We start from the raw sequence: 16,426 nt of genomic DNA, 5'->3' as shown, positions 1-16,426 counted from the left end.
GGGAAGGGAAGTCACTGCCGTGCAGATGAAACACAGAAATGAAAACAGGGTTGCAGAATTCTTAATTTCAAAATCCCTCCTTTAATGACCTAGTCTGAGAGCCTCAGATGACACCTTCTGCACCCTTGTCTTGCTTTTGTCCCTTCTATGTGGATCAGTTTCTGGTGATGACTCCTGTAATGGTTAATAGAATCATAGCTCTAAAGCTAGAAGGGACCTCAGAGATATCTAGTCCAATTTCTGCTTCTCCCACTTTACAGATGAGGAAACTGAGGCCTAACGAGTTTAAATAACTAGCCCAGAGTCGTTGGCATTCAAGTAGTATTAGAGGTGGGTTTGAACCCAGGTGACTCCGGGGCCTGTTCTTTTAGCAGGATACTGCCTTTCCTTTCCAACTGTTTTGTTTTCCTCATCTCGTGAAGGTACTTGGGCAGGAAATGGGATTCCTGATTTCATTCCCAGATTTGTCATTGGCTTGTCATGTTCCCATTAATTGCTTTGCTCCTACCACCATGCTGCTGTTGGGAAAGGGAAGAAAACTACCCAAGAAAAAGTGGTGGTGTTGCTGGGTGGAAAGAATCCTAGGCCTATGGTGAGAGGACTAGCCTTAGAATTTTGACTACTGTTTTCTAACCATGTGACCCTGGACAAGTAATTCTATCTCTCTGGACCTCAGTTTCCTTATCTGTAAGGTGACAAGATGATCTGTCAGTGTCCTTTAATCTCTCGATCCAGGGATGCTATCATCCTAAGTCCCCAAAGAATTATTCTATGGAGGAATGTAAGTAGGTGCTTTCCAAGCATAATAATGATAGAGCTCCAAAGGAATTGCTTGGAAATGTTGAGGGAAGGATGGAGATAAGGTGTTGATTAATGGGAATTTCCTGATGGTTAGAGGTGTGAGATAGTGGGTGATTTAGGATGATACTGGAGTCTTTTTCCTTGGGGAACTCTCAGCATAGGAGAGAACCTAATTTATCCGTGTGGCTGGGAAAGGTCTATCCTGTCTAGAGATTTGCCAATGGAAGCAATGATCATAGGAGCATCCTAATAAAGGAGGAGCCTGTGTTCCATGACTTAGTAGTTTCAAGGAGGTAGTGTATTGTAGTAGAAAAAGCACTAGGTTTTTGCTTATATTAGGAGGACCTGGGTGCAAATCCTGATTTTAATGCTTACTACATGTGTAATCTTGGGATTGTCATGATGTCTGTGGTTTCATTTTCCTACTCTCTATGGGGGAAGGTTAGAGGGGAGCATGTTGCAGTCAGTGAATAGATTCTGGACTCAGCTTAGGAAGACCAGGGTTTAGATCCTACCTCAAACACTAACTGTGTAACTGTAGATAAATCACTTAACCTTTTTGGCCTTACTTTTTTTAATATGTAAAAAAGAAAAGGTTGAATTTAATGGCCTCTAACAGAGTTTCCAGCTTTGAATGTGTGGTCCTATGATCATCAAAGTCTTTTCTTGGTCTAAAATCCTATGATCTTGAGAACAAAATCATGTCAACAAAGCATTTCCAAATCCTCAAAGAAAATAGAAAACTCATAAGCAGTGGGTTGAATGGTACTTTTAAAGGATGATTTTGATCATGGAGTATATTTGCCATGCCTCTGGTCTTCAATGGGTTCCTGATTTGGCGAGGCAGAGGAACAGGTCAGCATTGCCTTTCCCATTTTACACATGAATTAACCTATCTGTGATCATGAAGTGTTGCATATGTTTGTATTTAACTGTGTGAGATGCTCTTTCTTATGTGCCTTTCCACAAACATGCCTGAGTGCAGGAATGTATAGGTTAGCATCAGGAGCTCTCGGTGTCTTTGGTAAATCCACCTGCCTTTGTAAATGTACAGTGGTGTAAGTACCTTTGGGTACGTTTGAGCTCATGCATGTGTGATTCAAATGAGATTATATATGTACAGTGGCCCAGTGGCGGGCACATTGTAAGTGTTATATAAAAGTTATGACTATTGTTTTCAGCCCTAAGTATTGTTGATCCTATGGAGTACTCATGGGTGTGGGAGCAGGTGTGCTTTGGGGATGATGAGTGCTAGAAATTCAACAGGGCATTAATAGTGTTGAGGACCTTTCTAGACTCACACGCACACTATTTGCCTTTATGCACTATATGTTCCAGCCAAATTGTCCTTGTTGTTCCTTACACACAACATTCTATTTCTTTCCTCCAAGCTTTTGCAAGGATCTCATGCCACAGACTTACTCCCTCCTGACCCCCATCTCCTATAACAAAGCCTTTCTTCATGCAGCAGCCAACTCCCCTCCTGCTGAAATGACTTTGTGTCTATTTTTCATAAATTTTGTATCTGCTTATATGTGTACGTGTTGTTTTTCCCCAACTCAAAAGAATGGTAACTCCTTGAAGGCAGGGATTGTTTCATTTTTGTCTTTTTTCCCCAGCACACAGCAGGTACTTAATAAATGCTTGTTGATTGATCGACTCTTAGACCCCTGCTTCATCCCTCTGTCCTCAGTTGCATGTATCAAGTCCATCATCCTTTCTGCGGTCCCACCCATCCCATCCTTTATTACAAAATGCCTCTATACCATCCAGAGGGATGGCTGCCTTTATAGTAATTCCAGCTTATAGGCTTCCAGAGGTGGGTTTGTCATGCCCATGGATATGTGTGCACCCCGGCATGTATTTGTTTACCCCACAAATGTACACAATACCCATGCAGTCCGGCTCTTTGCCAACACCCGTCACATGGTGGAAACTGCAGAAAACAGGAAGCTTTGAGTGAGAAGGAAGCCTAGTGATTCATCAGGGACCCATCTATCTGTGTGTCTGTGTGTCTGTCTGTCTGCCTTCTCTGCGTGACTCGGATCACTGTCCTGGGCTCCTGGTTGGAACATTCTCTCTTTCTCTTTCTCCTTCCCTCCCTTCTTCCCTCCTCCTTGCCTCCCCCTCCCCCACAACTGCCCCCTCCCTCAGAGCTGCCCCCTCCCTCTGCTCTCCCCCTCCCACCCCCTCACCCCCATGGCAACTTCCTCAGGGTCTTTAACCTATCAAAAGGATCTTGGCTGTAGTCTTATCACCCCTGGAGGTCACTTGGCCACGACTCTGTTTGGGCCAGGTTTTTATTTATCTTACTTGGCTTTTTTTTTGGGGTGGGGAGTCTGAGGAATGCGGTGTGTTGTAATGTCCGGAAGAGGGAGGTGAAGAAAACAGGAGCCAGGTCTGCTCCCTAACCCTCACCCTTGCTCCTTCAGTAGCCCTCTCCTCCCCTCCTCATTCCTGACTCCCATCCCCGTCTCCTTCCCATTCATTATACTGTCTTCTTCTAAAGCACCCGTCCTGGTACCCATTATCTGGGACTCTATCCACCTTTGTGGCCACGGCCACAGCCACAGCCACAGTCAACAGCTGTTCAAAGCATCTGCTGTGGCTCAGCCCAGAAGTGGCTTCGGATCAGCAGCAGATAAAAACCACTTTGCCCTGTGGATCAGGGACAGCCCCCGAAGCCCCATGCCCAGCTGAGGGCATGGGAAGTTTCAGCAGTTCCTCATCAGGGACCACAAAGAAGGAGATGGATGAGGTGCTGGGTTTCTATGTTCCCCTGAATGAGTAGAAGGACAGGGAGATGCTGGAGGTGGAGTCGATAGGGGGTGGTGGTGGTTTTGGAAACTCTTGCTTTGGTTTGGGGCTTGGAAACCCAACCCAAACCCTCCCTCGTCCCTCCTCCTGGCTGGCCCCATGCAAGTCCCAATCCTCAAGACCAGAGAGGTTGTGTATACAAAGAAACTTTCCATTCTGACAGTTCGGCTTGGCTGTTTCCTCCTCCTGCCCCCGCTGCTGCACGTTCTCTGGTGCCAACAAGGTCCTGGAGGCAGTAGGCCTCTTAGCTCCCTCCCCACCCTCCTTCCTGAGTGCTGGAGTCCTGGAAAGAAGAGTCTCTGTTCTCCAGAGACAGGAGGGAGCATCTCGGCTGAGGCAGAGGCAGCCAATTTCTTAGGCAGGCTCTCTGGGGAGGGTCCCAGGTATGCTGACCAGGAATGGAAACTTGACTATTCTCAACTTTCTAGGTGATTAGGGTAAGTCCCTTTACCCTTTTCTGTGCCTCAGTTTCTCCCTTTAAACATCGGAGAGTTTCCTTCTCTTACTCCTATCTCATCTCTCATTGGATCATGTATGTGGGAGGATTTGGAAGTAGGTAGGTTTATACTGAAGTGGAAAAAGGCTCTACCAATTTCTATTTGTATTACTAGGAGGAGAAGAGGAGTCAAAGCTGGGGCTCCCCCAATAGGATTCTGGTCCTTAAACATGTTCCTCTGAGGAATTGGAGGTGGGTGGGCCTTCTCAGGAGTAAGAGATGATATATGTAGCTGGGGAGGTTCAGGGCCCAGGATAGGGTTAGAAATCAGAAACTTAGACCAGAAGGAAGAGTGAAAGGAAGGGACAAGGGCAGCATCTTGAGCGTGGGTCTAGAAAGGAGCGATCTGTCTGTCAATCGTGAACACCCAGACTTAGGGGCAGAGGAAATATGAATTGGTGGGGGGCCTCTGGAAGAAGATTCCTAAAACAGAGTAAGGAACCAAAGAGCGTTTGTGCTGAGATGGAGGATCAGGTGACAGTGGGTCATGGAACTGCTAGTTTTGAAGGAATCAATGTCTCCCCTTTATGAGACTAGAGGGAGTCATGGAAGCATGGGTGTTTAGAGCTAGAAGAGATCTTGGAGATTATCTAATGCAACACCTCTTTCCCATTCTATAGATGAGTAAACTGAGGCCCAGAGAGAGTAAGTGACTAATATAGCTAGGTTATATAGGTTAAATAGAGCTACTTAATGGCAAGAGCTAGGATTGGAACCCAGGTCTTTTGGTTCAAAATTAGGGGACCATGGAAGGAATTTCTCTTCTTTGTGTATGTTAAAGGTAGTTGTCATGCTGTGGATATAGTGCTGAGCTTGGAGTCAGGAAGTTTTGTTGTTATTCAGTTGTTTTTCAGTCATGTTGGACTCTTCATGACCCCATTTGGGGTTTTCTTGGCAGTGAAACTGCAGTGGTTTGCCATTTCCTTCTCTAGCTCATTTTACAGTTGAAGAAGCAAAGGGAAACAGGGTGAAGTGACTTGCCCAGGGTCACACAGCTAGGCAGTGTCTGAGGTCAGATTTGAACTGGAGTCTTCCTGACTCCAGAGCCAGTACTCTATCCACTGCACCACCTAGGGGCACCTGGGTTGAAATTTGGTCTCAGACATTGTAAGTTTTGTGACCTTGGCCAAATAATTTAACTTCTGTCTGCCTTAGTATTTTCAGCTGTAAAATGGGGATAATAATAGCACCTTCCAAGTAATATCATTATTAATTATTAGAAGTAGTAATAATAACCCTACCTCCCAGGGTAATCATGAAAATAAAACGAAGTAATATTTATACAGTGCTTAGCGTTATGCCTGGTGCATAGTAGGCACTGTATAAATGCTTATTCCTTCTTATAATGGGATCTACATTCATGCATAGTTTATTGTGGGCTGGGAAGCTTAATGTCACAGATAGTACCTTTGAGGTCCCTCTGAATGCGTGTGAATCATGGCCTGGGGGCAGAAGCACTGAGGAGATGAAGCCTTACACATCCTCATTCTTTTGTTTCCTACGTGTTAGCTTAGTGTAGAGAAAGAGCCATGGGTTTGAGTCCTGGTACTTACCAGTTGTGTGACCTTAGGCAGGTCACTTTAATTCTCTCTGCCTCAGTTTATTCATCTGTAAAAAGGAGCAAATGCCATTAGCACTACCTAGCTTACAGTGAATTCTGACCCATTATAGAAATGAGTTATAATTATTATGTTTTTTATTGTATGTTACTATTATGCTTTTTATTCATATTTGGAAAATATTTGGCATCTTAAAGCTATAAGGTTATGATCTGGGGCAGCGAGCCTCTGACTTTAGGTAGATTTGAACTCAGAACTTTAAGTAGCAACCCCTTTTCCATAAAGCTCTAGAGAAAAATCTCCATGACTCCTCCTCACATACCATTTCCACAAATTACATGTTTGATAGAACTGTTAGTTATGACGTTCTTCCTTACATTGAAATGACTTTCAGCCCCATTTCCTGTAATCTTTGCTGTTGTAAGGGACCGAGGCTTCTTAAGGCTCAGCCTGGCTGCCCTGATCTCGGGTAGGAGGCTCTGAGGACTCATAATCCAAAAAGGATTCTTTGACCAAACTGAAATTGCCTCAGGCTAGAGGTGGTTGGGATTTGGTGGTCTGGGAAAGCTGGGTTGTAGAGAAACTCTTAGATTAACGTGAACACATGAATGGGAGCAGATGCCTTTGGGGAATCTGTGTTGGGAAAGGGGTGTGTGGACCATGCACCTCCATGCTCTCTGTTTGGGGAAATGCCAACCTTAAATTGGGAACTGAGTCCCCCGGATGGGGGATTTTATGAGCTCTGATTTTATGAGCATATGACCAATATGTATTGGTCCATGCAATGACACAGGCGTATGAGGGCTTTCAAGGCTAGGGGTTTCCTCCAGAGTTAAAGGGTATATAATTACTATGGGTAGCTCTTATACAATATATGTTTCCTAGGGGCTGTGGCTCTCATTTTTATCTCTGTATTTGACCTGTAGAAGAAGGTAAGTAAAAGTATATTGAGTGATTGGTTGTTTGCCCTGTCAGTCATATTTCACAGTCTAGGACATTTGGGCACAGGTGGGTTGAGGACCTGAGCTTAGGCTAGGCTTCCCCAAATTAGCATCAGCAGATAGTTCTGGAATTGAATGCATGGAGGAGCAAGGAAGGAAGAGGATGTATTTGGGAGGACAGGCAACAGGAAGAGACATTTTGGAAATCTTACAGAACCACTCCTTGCTGCTGGTTCACATATCATACATCCATCTATATGCTTTTTAGGGTTTTAGGCTTAATGAAACAAGAGCTTGTTTTTATGAGCCTCCGTTTCCCCATCTGTGAAGCATCTAGGGTCCCTTCCAGCTGTAAATTCAAGATTTATTGTTTCTTAACAAACAGCCATCCAGTCTCTGCGTGCGCGCACACACACACACACACACACACACACACACACACACACACACACACACACTGGCAGGGAGCTCATTACCTCTGAAAGTGATCCATTTCATATATATATATATATATATATATATATATATATATATATAATGCCCAGATACCAGCTTTGATGGAAGTCTGTAGTGGGGTGGCAACAGAATCTGTACTGGGCTCCTTTCCCAGTAATTTTGGTAAAGGCATAGGTAACATGTTTATCAAATTTACATTTGACTTGAGTCTGGGAGGGAGATGCTGTGCGTGACAGTGTCAGAATCCAAAGAGGACTTGAAAGGCTGCAGATAGCATTTGCTGCATGTGTGCTATGCTAGGTGCTTTACAAATACTATTTAAGTGGATCCTGGAGAGGTAGGCATTGTTATGGTTATCCTCATTTTACAGTGGAGAGAACTGAAGCAGACAGAAGTTAAATGAGTCACACAGCTTAGTAAGTAACTGAGGCTAGATTTAAACCCAGATCTTCCTGACTCCAGACCCAGCACTTTATCCATCATACCAGTCATCTTCCATGTGTAAATGTAAAGTCTTATATATTGATTCAAAAAACTTCAACTTCACAAGTATGGAAGGGGTGAGAAAGGCACAGTTTAGATAGAACTTTGAAAAAAATCTAGGGTTTTTAGTGGATTGTAAGCTTAATTTGAGTTAGTATGTGTGCGATGACCTTGGATGAGGGGGTGGTCCTGTCTTGTGCTTTGCCTTGGTGAGGCTACATCTGTAGTGTTGTACTTGGATTTGGATACCATAGTTTGGGGAGGACATTGGTAAACTGGAGAACATTGGGCACAGGGCAAGAAGGATGTTGAAGGGTCTTCATTGCACATCATATTATTATTGGATAGGAAGACTGCCACATGGAAGAGGGATTTGATCTGGGGCTGGAAGGGACCTCAGATTGCATTTAGTCCAATTTCTACTTGACAGATATAGGAAACTGAGGCATAGGGGTTTGTGACTTGTCCAAGGTTATATGGATACTAAACGTCTGAGGTGGAATTTGAACTAAGAACCTCAAATTCCAGATCCAGTGTCCTTTCCTTCCATACAGCCATTTAGTCTGACTGCCTCATTTTACAGGTGGGAAAACTGAGTCACAGAGAAGCCATTTGCTCCAAATTCTGTAACTATTAAGTGTCAAAAGAGCCAGTACTTGTCCCCAGGTCTTCTTACTGCAAGCGCAATACCCTGACTACTCCAGGATGGCATCCCAGCATTGGACATGGTGTCTTTCTGGGCCATCTGAATCTGGACCAGATTCTTTCATCAGATCTTGGTCTTCACTTATGATCAGCTGGATAACTTGGTTTTGCTTTTCTTTTCTTGTTTTCTAGGGCTCCACTAAAATCACCAAGAGCCCTCAGCTCCGGCCCCAGACTGTCAGGTATGCTAACCCCTGGAAAACTGGGAAAGAAGATTTGTGGGAAGGTTGTTGAAGCTTGGTCACTTAAGTCTTGATTGTAGGGTTTCTCTGCTGCCAGGATAGGGATCCACCTTGGGAGGCTACGTATAACCTCTATTTCTTTGGAGAGCCTTAATCACAGGAGAGAAGCTCAGATGGCTGGGCAGAGGAATGGGTGAGGTCCCTTGTCTTCACTCGGATTCCAGTTTTCTATTAGGTTCATTAAGCTTGTTCTCCCTCTTCTACTTCCATATATCTTGGTTATCAGCTTCTCTGTCCATGACTCCCATCACTTTGTCCCTTTTATATTAATACTACTGATACTAGGACATTCCTGGTTGTGAAGGGAGCAACAGAATGAACCAATTCTTAGCCTTGTTTGATAAGGGAGTCCTGGAGAAGGGTGGGACTTGGCTAAAGACTCATGGTAAATTATGGATTGACCTCCAGACTCCTTGCTTTCCACCCGAAATCAACCAACCTCTTTGAACTCTCCATGGACTTCCAGGAGCCATATTCATTCGTTCATTCATTCATTCATTCATTCATTCATGCATTCATTCATTCATGCATGCATTCATTCATGCATGCATTCATTCATTCATTCATCTGTCATTGTGGTCAGTCCTGGGGTGGGGGAAGCACAAGAATAAATAAGAGACTCCCTGGATCTCTACACTCAAAGATTCTACAGTCACATGGAAGAGCTTAGAGTAATTAGTATTCATATAGAACTTTAAGGCTTGCAGTGGTATCTCATTTGATAATTTATTCTCACAACAGCCCTATTAGGTGGTTGCTTTCATTTCCATTTTACAGATGAGGGAACTAAAGCAGAGACAATTTACTTGGTGTCACACCATTAGTTAGTATCTGAGGCAGGATTTGAATTCAGGAGTTCATGAGTCAACCCTGTCCATCTAGCTGTCTTGATATCTATCCATATCATCCTTTTCCTGCTGGGGAAACCTGGGAGATGCCAAGAACATTGGAAGACAAAAAAAATTGTACCTATGTTATCCAGGCATCTCATCATCCTACTTGGACGTGTGTCTGAGGTTTGGGGGGGAGGTTCAGGGAGTGTCTACTGTATACAAACCAATTCTCCAAAGGCAGTTATCTACATCTGCTTGCATGCTCCCTCCCCTCCCCTTTCCTCTTGGGCAGAAGGAGGGGAGCTTTCTTCTGATCTACTGCATCCACTACCCAGATGCCCTTTTCAGAGCTGAAAGAGTCAGTTTCAGGTGTGTTGGAAAAGCATTACCTGGAAAATCATGGCACATCGAAGTCAGCTAAGCATTGTTGACTAGAAGAAGGAAATTAATGAGTTTGTGTTCTTTGACCTTTAAGTATGCTTCTTGAACCTTGATCCAGGAGACCTACAACAGGCCTCCTGGTTGGTGGTTGTTGTCCTTTGTCTTTGAAGAGGACCAAAATAACATCACCCTTGTAAAGTGAAATTTCAGTGTGTCCTACTGTGGCTGATCAAACCAATATGAGCTCAGAATGCTCTACCACAGACTGGGCGTTTGCTTTGTGCTGTCTCAATTCTGCAGGCCTCCTGGTACCTGAATTAAACAACAAGACCCATAAAACCACCCCTGGGCTAGGGAGAGAGATGTCTTAATGGAGGTGGCCTAAATAGGAGACAGTGTTCCACAGTGGTTAGACTGGTTGGCTCAAGAGGCAGCAAAATGTGAATTCATTATCCCTCCTCAGGTACTTCCTAACTGTGTGGTCCTAAGGCAAATTGCTTTTTCTCTCTCCACCTTAGTTTTTAGATCTGTGAAAGGGAGATGTTAAGAGCATCTACCTCACAGAGTTGCTGTGAGGATCAAATAAGAAAATATTTGTAAAGTACTTTGTAAACCTTAAGTCAGTACATAACTGATGATGATGACTAGAAGGAGTCATGAGTTTGGTGACACTTTGCCTCAGCCTTCAGGGAGCGCGCTTGAAAGGGTCAAGAACAGAGATAAAAGTTGAAAAATACCCAGATTGGACTCCCTGGGGTCTCTCTACAACAGCCTTTTCCTCATACTCTCTCAGACCCTATTTTTGCTCCAGGGAAAGACTTCTCTCCTTAATTCCCAACCTCCAGTCTTTAGAAGCATAGACTATAAGCTCTATAAGGGCAGGGACTGTTTCCTTCTCTTTGTATTTCTGGTACCTAGGCCAGTGCCTGGCATACATTAGGTCCTTAATAAATGCTTGCTTGGTTGGATGATTGATTCTCAGACCAGTAGCACATCTTCAGGTCCTGGAACTTTTAGGAGCCTCACAAAACCTGAAAACTTCTGAAAACCTTCTAGGTGGATGTTCACCTCAGGGCAGTGAGCCTGAGTGTGGGCATTGCTACCTGTATAATGTTGTGACATTTCATTGATAGAGAAATGAATATCTGGGTGATTGGGACTCAGGCAGGAGGTGGGGGTGGGCTAGGTTGGAATCTGGGGGTGGAGCTTGAAGTTACACCCAGGAACTCTCCCCTCTATTTGTACTTCCCTTTTCTCTCTAATGAAATCTCTCAGCCCCAACTCTGGGCAGTGCCATTGGTGGTTGAGGGCTAAACCTCCCAGGCCAGCTACCCTCTTATCTGGGAGTACCGAGGTGCCGTGGCTGTCTGCCATGTGAGAGGCCCCTTTCCTCCCTCCTGTTTCCAATGGGCTCAGACTCAGCTCTGTCTCATTCTTACTGTCCTTAGGAATAAGGCATCTGGCTGCCAAGAAGCAGCCTCAGTAAGGTGAGGGGGGCAGGGGCATGCAGGAACAATGGGCCGGAGGCTGCCGAGAGGAGAGGTGGAATGTAAGCTGTGGTCTGGCTTACCTGGGGCCCAGGTGAGGGGTGTCGCTCATCCCTCCCTGAAAAGGACTCTCTTCCATTGCAAGCTGTGTGGGTGGGTACCTGGGGGGTGGGGAGAGAGCAACAGGAAGCTCAGTTCAAGAGGTGCCTTGAGCTTGTACTACTTACCCCTCTCCAACACTGACCTTTCCTGAGTCCTTCTCCTTATCTAACCTTGCCTGCCCCACCCAAGCTCCCTCAGGCCTTCTCTCTGACAGCCAGGAAGGCTGATCTCAGTGCCTTGAGAGAGAAAGTTCTCTATATGTGCATTCCTAGCCAATTCTAGCCCTGCAGTTGACCCCAGGAACTCCCAGGGGGTAGAGGCCAGGACCAAGGAGCTGGGGACAAGCCTAAAATTTGCCTGTTGTGCAAACATTTGTTTAGGTCTTGCCTTTTTCCTTGTGTCCCTACCTCCTCGTCCTGTTATTCTCTCTCAGTGCGCCCCCCACTTCTTTCACCTATCCTGTTCCAACCCTTGTCTCTTTCTATCAAACCTTCTAACTTCTCTCCCATTCCAGGTCCCTTCCAATCTCTGGCTCTCTCTCCATAATATTTTCCCTCCCCCAAGCTCTACTGTGTCACATATTAGTCAAGCCTAGGAGAACTCTAGGTAGGGCCCTGTCTTGGCATGTCCACCTGGGCCTGTAGTACTCTTGAGTTGTTTGACCAAAGTGGGAGGAGATGCTTACAGTAGCTCAAAGCCATTTGGGCATCTCAAGCTCTGAGCTTTGACCTTTGCCTTCCCCCCTCCCTTCTTTGTCTTCTCAGGAATATGAGCATCAGCCAGACCATGGAGGACAGCTGTGAACTGGACCTTGTGTACGTGACGGAGAGGATCATTTCCGTCTCTTTCCCCAGTACCACCGATGAAGAGAACTTCCGAAACAACATCCGGGAGGTGGCCCAAATGCTCAAGTCCAAACATGGGGGCAATTACCTGGTGAGGGAGGGCGATCTCGTCCACACCTTTATTTGTTCATTAGACTTGGTCCGCTTTGTCTTTTGGTCATCTCTAAAGCTGGTGCCTTATCTACTTGCTTATTGCTTTCCCCTTCTTACTTTCTATCCTATAAGTAACTCATGAGACTGACATCAGCTATCTTGTTAACTCCCCAAAGTTTAGAGTCAGTTCTTAAGAGCTAGTCTGGAGTACGGGGACAAAAACGGTGAATGGTGAATGATCATGTAAAACCTTTGCTGAATTGGGGAGATTTAGCTGGGAGAAGTCTTGATGGACTGGGAACAGTGGGAACAGGACCTCATTGCTGGCTTCAAGGATGAACTTCCATGAGGAAGTGTGGCTGAGTGGAAAGAGCAGTGAACTTTAGAGTCAGGAGACCGAGGTTTGAGTTCCAGCCCTGGAACTTGTTAGCTGTGGGTTTGGGGCAAGCTTCAGTTTCCTCATCTGTAGCATAGGGATAAAAACATTTGTGCTACTGAGCTCACAGGGTAGTTGTGAGGAAAGCACCTCATACATTTTGAGGCACTCTATCAATGTGAGTTATTCCTTTCTTTGTGACTCCAGAGAGAAGGACCAATGTTTGTAAATTTTAGAAAGGTAGATTTCAGCTCTGTACTGCCTAACAATGAGATCCATCCCAGAAGAAAGTGGGATTTTTACAAGGAAAAAATAAATTTTATCTCGTAAAATGATGAACTCCCCACCACTAGAAGTATGGAAGTAAAAGTTAGATGACCAGACTTCCTGCCATAAAGGATAATGTGGAAGGAAGTCCAGCCACAAGCTCAATTCTATAAGGTCCTTTGCAGCTGGGAGAGCCCATGATTTTTCTTGGTCTTTGGTCCTTCTGTTTGTCTGCCTGCCCTGCTGATCCTCTGTCTATCTGACCTTCATGTGTTCTCTTGACCACACTGACTCTGGAGATGGAGACCCTGGGTTCAAACACCACCTCTGATACCTCCTGTGTGAGCTTGGAAAAGTCATTTCACCTTGTGTTGGCGTAATCGCACTTGTATAACCTCTATCAGATTCCTTTCTGTCTCAGGGAGAGAGGAAGAGAGAAAAGGAGGAAGAGGGGAGATAATTTGGAACTCAACATTTTAAAAAATGAATGTTAAAAATTATTTTTACATGTAGTTAGGAAAAATAAAATATTATTTTAAAGAATAGAAAAAAAGAAAATCATTTAACCTTAGAGTACCTCAGTTTCCTCATATGTAAAAAGAGATGGTTGAAGTAAGAGCCTCCCAAGGTTCTCTTACTTCTAAATCTATGATCTTAAGGTCCTTTTCACAAAAGCAGAGACTGTAGTGAGCTGTTTCCAGGCTACTGGGGTCAGCTCCTTAGGATCATTTCACCTGATAGCTAGGTATCCTAGGTGGAGTAGAAGTCAGGAAAACCTAAGTTTGAATCCTGCCTCAGACACTTACTGGCTGTGTGACCTTGGGCAAGTGCCTTAACCCCTGTCTGCCTCAGTTTCCTTAGTTGTAAAAGGAAGAAAACAAAAGTGTCTATTTTACGTGTCATGAGACTCAAATGAGAGCATAGATATTCAACACTTTGTAAGGCTTACAGTGCTATGTACACTGTTGTTATTATCATTGTTAATACTACTTCTTATAGCTTCTGCATTAAGAACTGTATGGAGAAGAAGGTCTCATGACTATGAAAGGAGGCAGGGGATTCTGGGTACAAGGTCATACATCTGGTGCAGGTCTGTCCGTGTGGGTCTTTTTGCAGCTGTGGTTAGATGGTGCAGAATCGTGATTGTATGAAGATGTGAAAATGAGCATGTCTTGGAGGTCAAATTTATGTGTGCGGCACTCCCTTTACTTAATGTATGTCTTAATGTGTGTGGGTGTGTGTGTGTGTGAGAGAGAGACACACACACAGAGACAGAGAAAGGGAAAGAGAAGCAGAGAGACACACAGAGATAGAGATGAAGAGACAGAGAGAAGGGAGGAGAGAGACAGAGACACACAGAGAGAAACAGATATAGAGCTGAAGAGACAGAGAGAAGGGAGGCAGAGAGAAGAGAGAGAGAGGAGAGAGGGAGAGTGAGACAGAGACAGAGAGAAACAGAAACACAGAGAAAGAGAGACAAGAGAGATGGAGGGAAGGAAAGGAGGGAGGGAGGGAGAAAAAGAGAGGGAAAAAAGAAAGAGAGAGACAGAGAGAGACAGAGACAGAGACACACAGAGAGAAACAGATGTAGAGCTGAAGAGACAGAGAGAAGGGAGGAGAGACAGAGAGACAGAGACACACAGAGAGAAACAGATATAGAGCTGAAGAGACAGAGAGAAGGGAGGCAGAGAGAAGAGAAAGAGAGAGGAGAGAGGGAGAGTGAGACAGAGACAGAGAGAAACAGAGAAGACGGAGGGAGGGAGATAGATAGATAGATAGAGAGAGACAGAGACAGAGACAGAGACACAGACACAGACAGAGACAGACAGATCTAGTTTGATGGATCCCGGCAGGCAGTTCCACATTTTTGGGCCCTGTGCCTTCCTCTCTCTTCCCTAGCAGGGTCAGGGAAGGGCTGGCATTATGGAATAGGAGAGGTGTTACTGAAGGCAGTCAGATGGAGGGCCGACAAAGGAATGGGTGCTTTCCTCCAGCTCTCCTTCTACAATCACGTTCCTCTCCCTCCTCACCCTCTGTTCCTCTTTCTTCCTGCAGCTTTTCAACCTGTCTGAGCGGAGACATGACATCACGAAGCTCCACTCCAAGGTAAGCCCGCAGCCTTGTGCTGCTAGAAGGTGAGCATAGTAGCTGTGCTCAGCTCTGCTCATTTCTCCAGAGGGAGTCAGCAGGGGAGACCATCTGGAAGTTTTTACACCCACTTAATTCTTGTCTCTTTTGAGGTTGGGAGTGAAGGGAGATGGAGTGCCAAGGCGAGAAAGGCAGCAGTATGGAGAATTCGAGTCAGGAAGAACCTGGGGGGATGGATGCGTTCTGCCCTGATGCTCAGATATGAACTGAGGCGTGGCTGCGCCAGCTTAGGGCATCACAGATAACTGGGAAAAAGGGACAACAAGACTCAGGCATCCAAGATCTCAGTGCTACAAATAAATCACTAAGTCATCCCTCTTTCCCCCTCCACCTTAGAGCAAGACAGAAGGAGCCCAGATGTTCCTCCTCCTGGTTATTTAGGGCCTCATTGTGGCGTTCCAGAGCTTATATTCAAAGACCAAACAAAAGGCTTTATGCTGCAGGGGGTAGGATTGTGATTAGACTTCAGGACGTTGTAGGATAGTTGTGCCTTGGAACAGGTACCAGCTTGGGTTTCCTGGTTTGACCACGAAACCATTGCTCTTCAAGGCTCTATCTAGTTGCAGGAGTTCTGGCCTCTCTTACTCTTTAGCCCAGGGAGCTGATCTGCCTGACTCACCTGTCCTGGCTCCATGAGATTGCCACAGGCTGTTGCTTGGCTTTCCCCAGAAGTTGCTAATGCTGGGGTTAATCACCAGCTCTTGGCACCTTGGTGAGCCATAGGAAGCAATCAGCAGAGGGGTCAATCCTCTCAGATCCCATTCAGTGCTGGGAGTCTTGACCAGGGCTCCTCTTCAGTCATGTCCCAGTTGGATCTCAGGGTAGGCTGACTCAGTGCCCCTCCAGGCACTCAGTGTATGGGGTGGCATAGGAGGAAGGTGGAAGGGAAGAAAGTGACCTCTCTGGAATTGAGGATCCAATAAGACGGTCCTCCATGGGAATGCTGAGGTATGAAGGGAAAAGTCTGGCCAATCACCTGTAAGACGGGAGGAAATTTTTAAGGAATGAGGAAGTCAGGACTCAGGCTTCCTTGGACCCCCACTTCTAGAGCTTGCTTTTCATAATCTGAAAGCTCTTCCTGTAGTTTTATGTAGAATCACAGATTTAGAGCTGGCAGAAACCTTAAAGATTGTTTAGTTTAACTCCCTTATTTCACAGATGAGAAGACTTTCTAGAGCAAGAAGGTTATTGATCAAGGTCATACCTATAGTAAGTTTCAGAGCCAGGATCTGAACACAGGTCCTTTGACCAAGTGGTCAATCCAGGTGGTCTTTCTACTACACAATGCTATTAGAACTGAAAAGGATGAAGTATCTGGAGCAACTTTTTCATGTACCAGATAAGAAAAATGAAGTCTTGGGAGGTGAAGTCTTCCTTCCTTCTTTCTATCCCTC

At 45.2% G+C, this 16,426-nt stretch overlaps 1 protein-coding gene across 21 annotated transcripts in view; it reads left to right on the top strand.

Annotated features, from left to right (window-relative positions):
* TNS1 (tensin 1) overlaps positions 1-16,426 on the top strand; it is a 316,581-nt gene that overhangs the window by 179,383 nt on the left and 120,772 nt on the right. For 20 of the 21 annotated variants that reach the window (XM_072617751.1, XM_072617750.1, XM_072617741.1 and 17 more), the window contains 3 exons: positions 8,391-8,440; positions 12,068-12,239; positions 14,940-14,990. In XM_072617751.1, coding sequence (XP_072473852.1) covers positions 8,391-8,440; positions 12,068-12,239; positions 14,940-14,990 — 273 coding nt within the window. Of the gene's footprint in view, positions 1-3,886; positions 4,056-8,390; positions 8,441-12,067; positions 12,240-14,939; positions 14,991-16,426 lie in introns of those variants that run through there. The other variant, XM_072617746.1, reaches the window with a different exon arrangement.

This window comes from Notamacropus eugenii, chromosome 6 (assembly GCF_028372415.1).
Source record: "Notamacropus eugenii isolate mMacEug1 chromosome 6, mMacEug1.pri_v2, whole genome shotgun sequence".
Classification (NCBI taxonomy): Eukaryota; Metazoa; Chordata; class Mammalia; order Diprotodontia; family Macropodidae; genus Notamacropus; species Notamacropus eugenii.
This window is presented reverse-complemented; position numbering and strand designations above follow the sequence as displayed.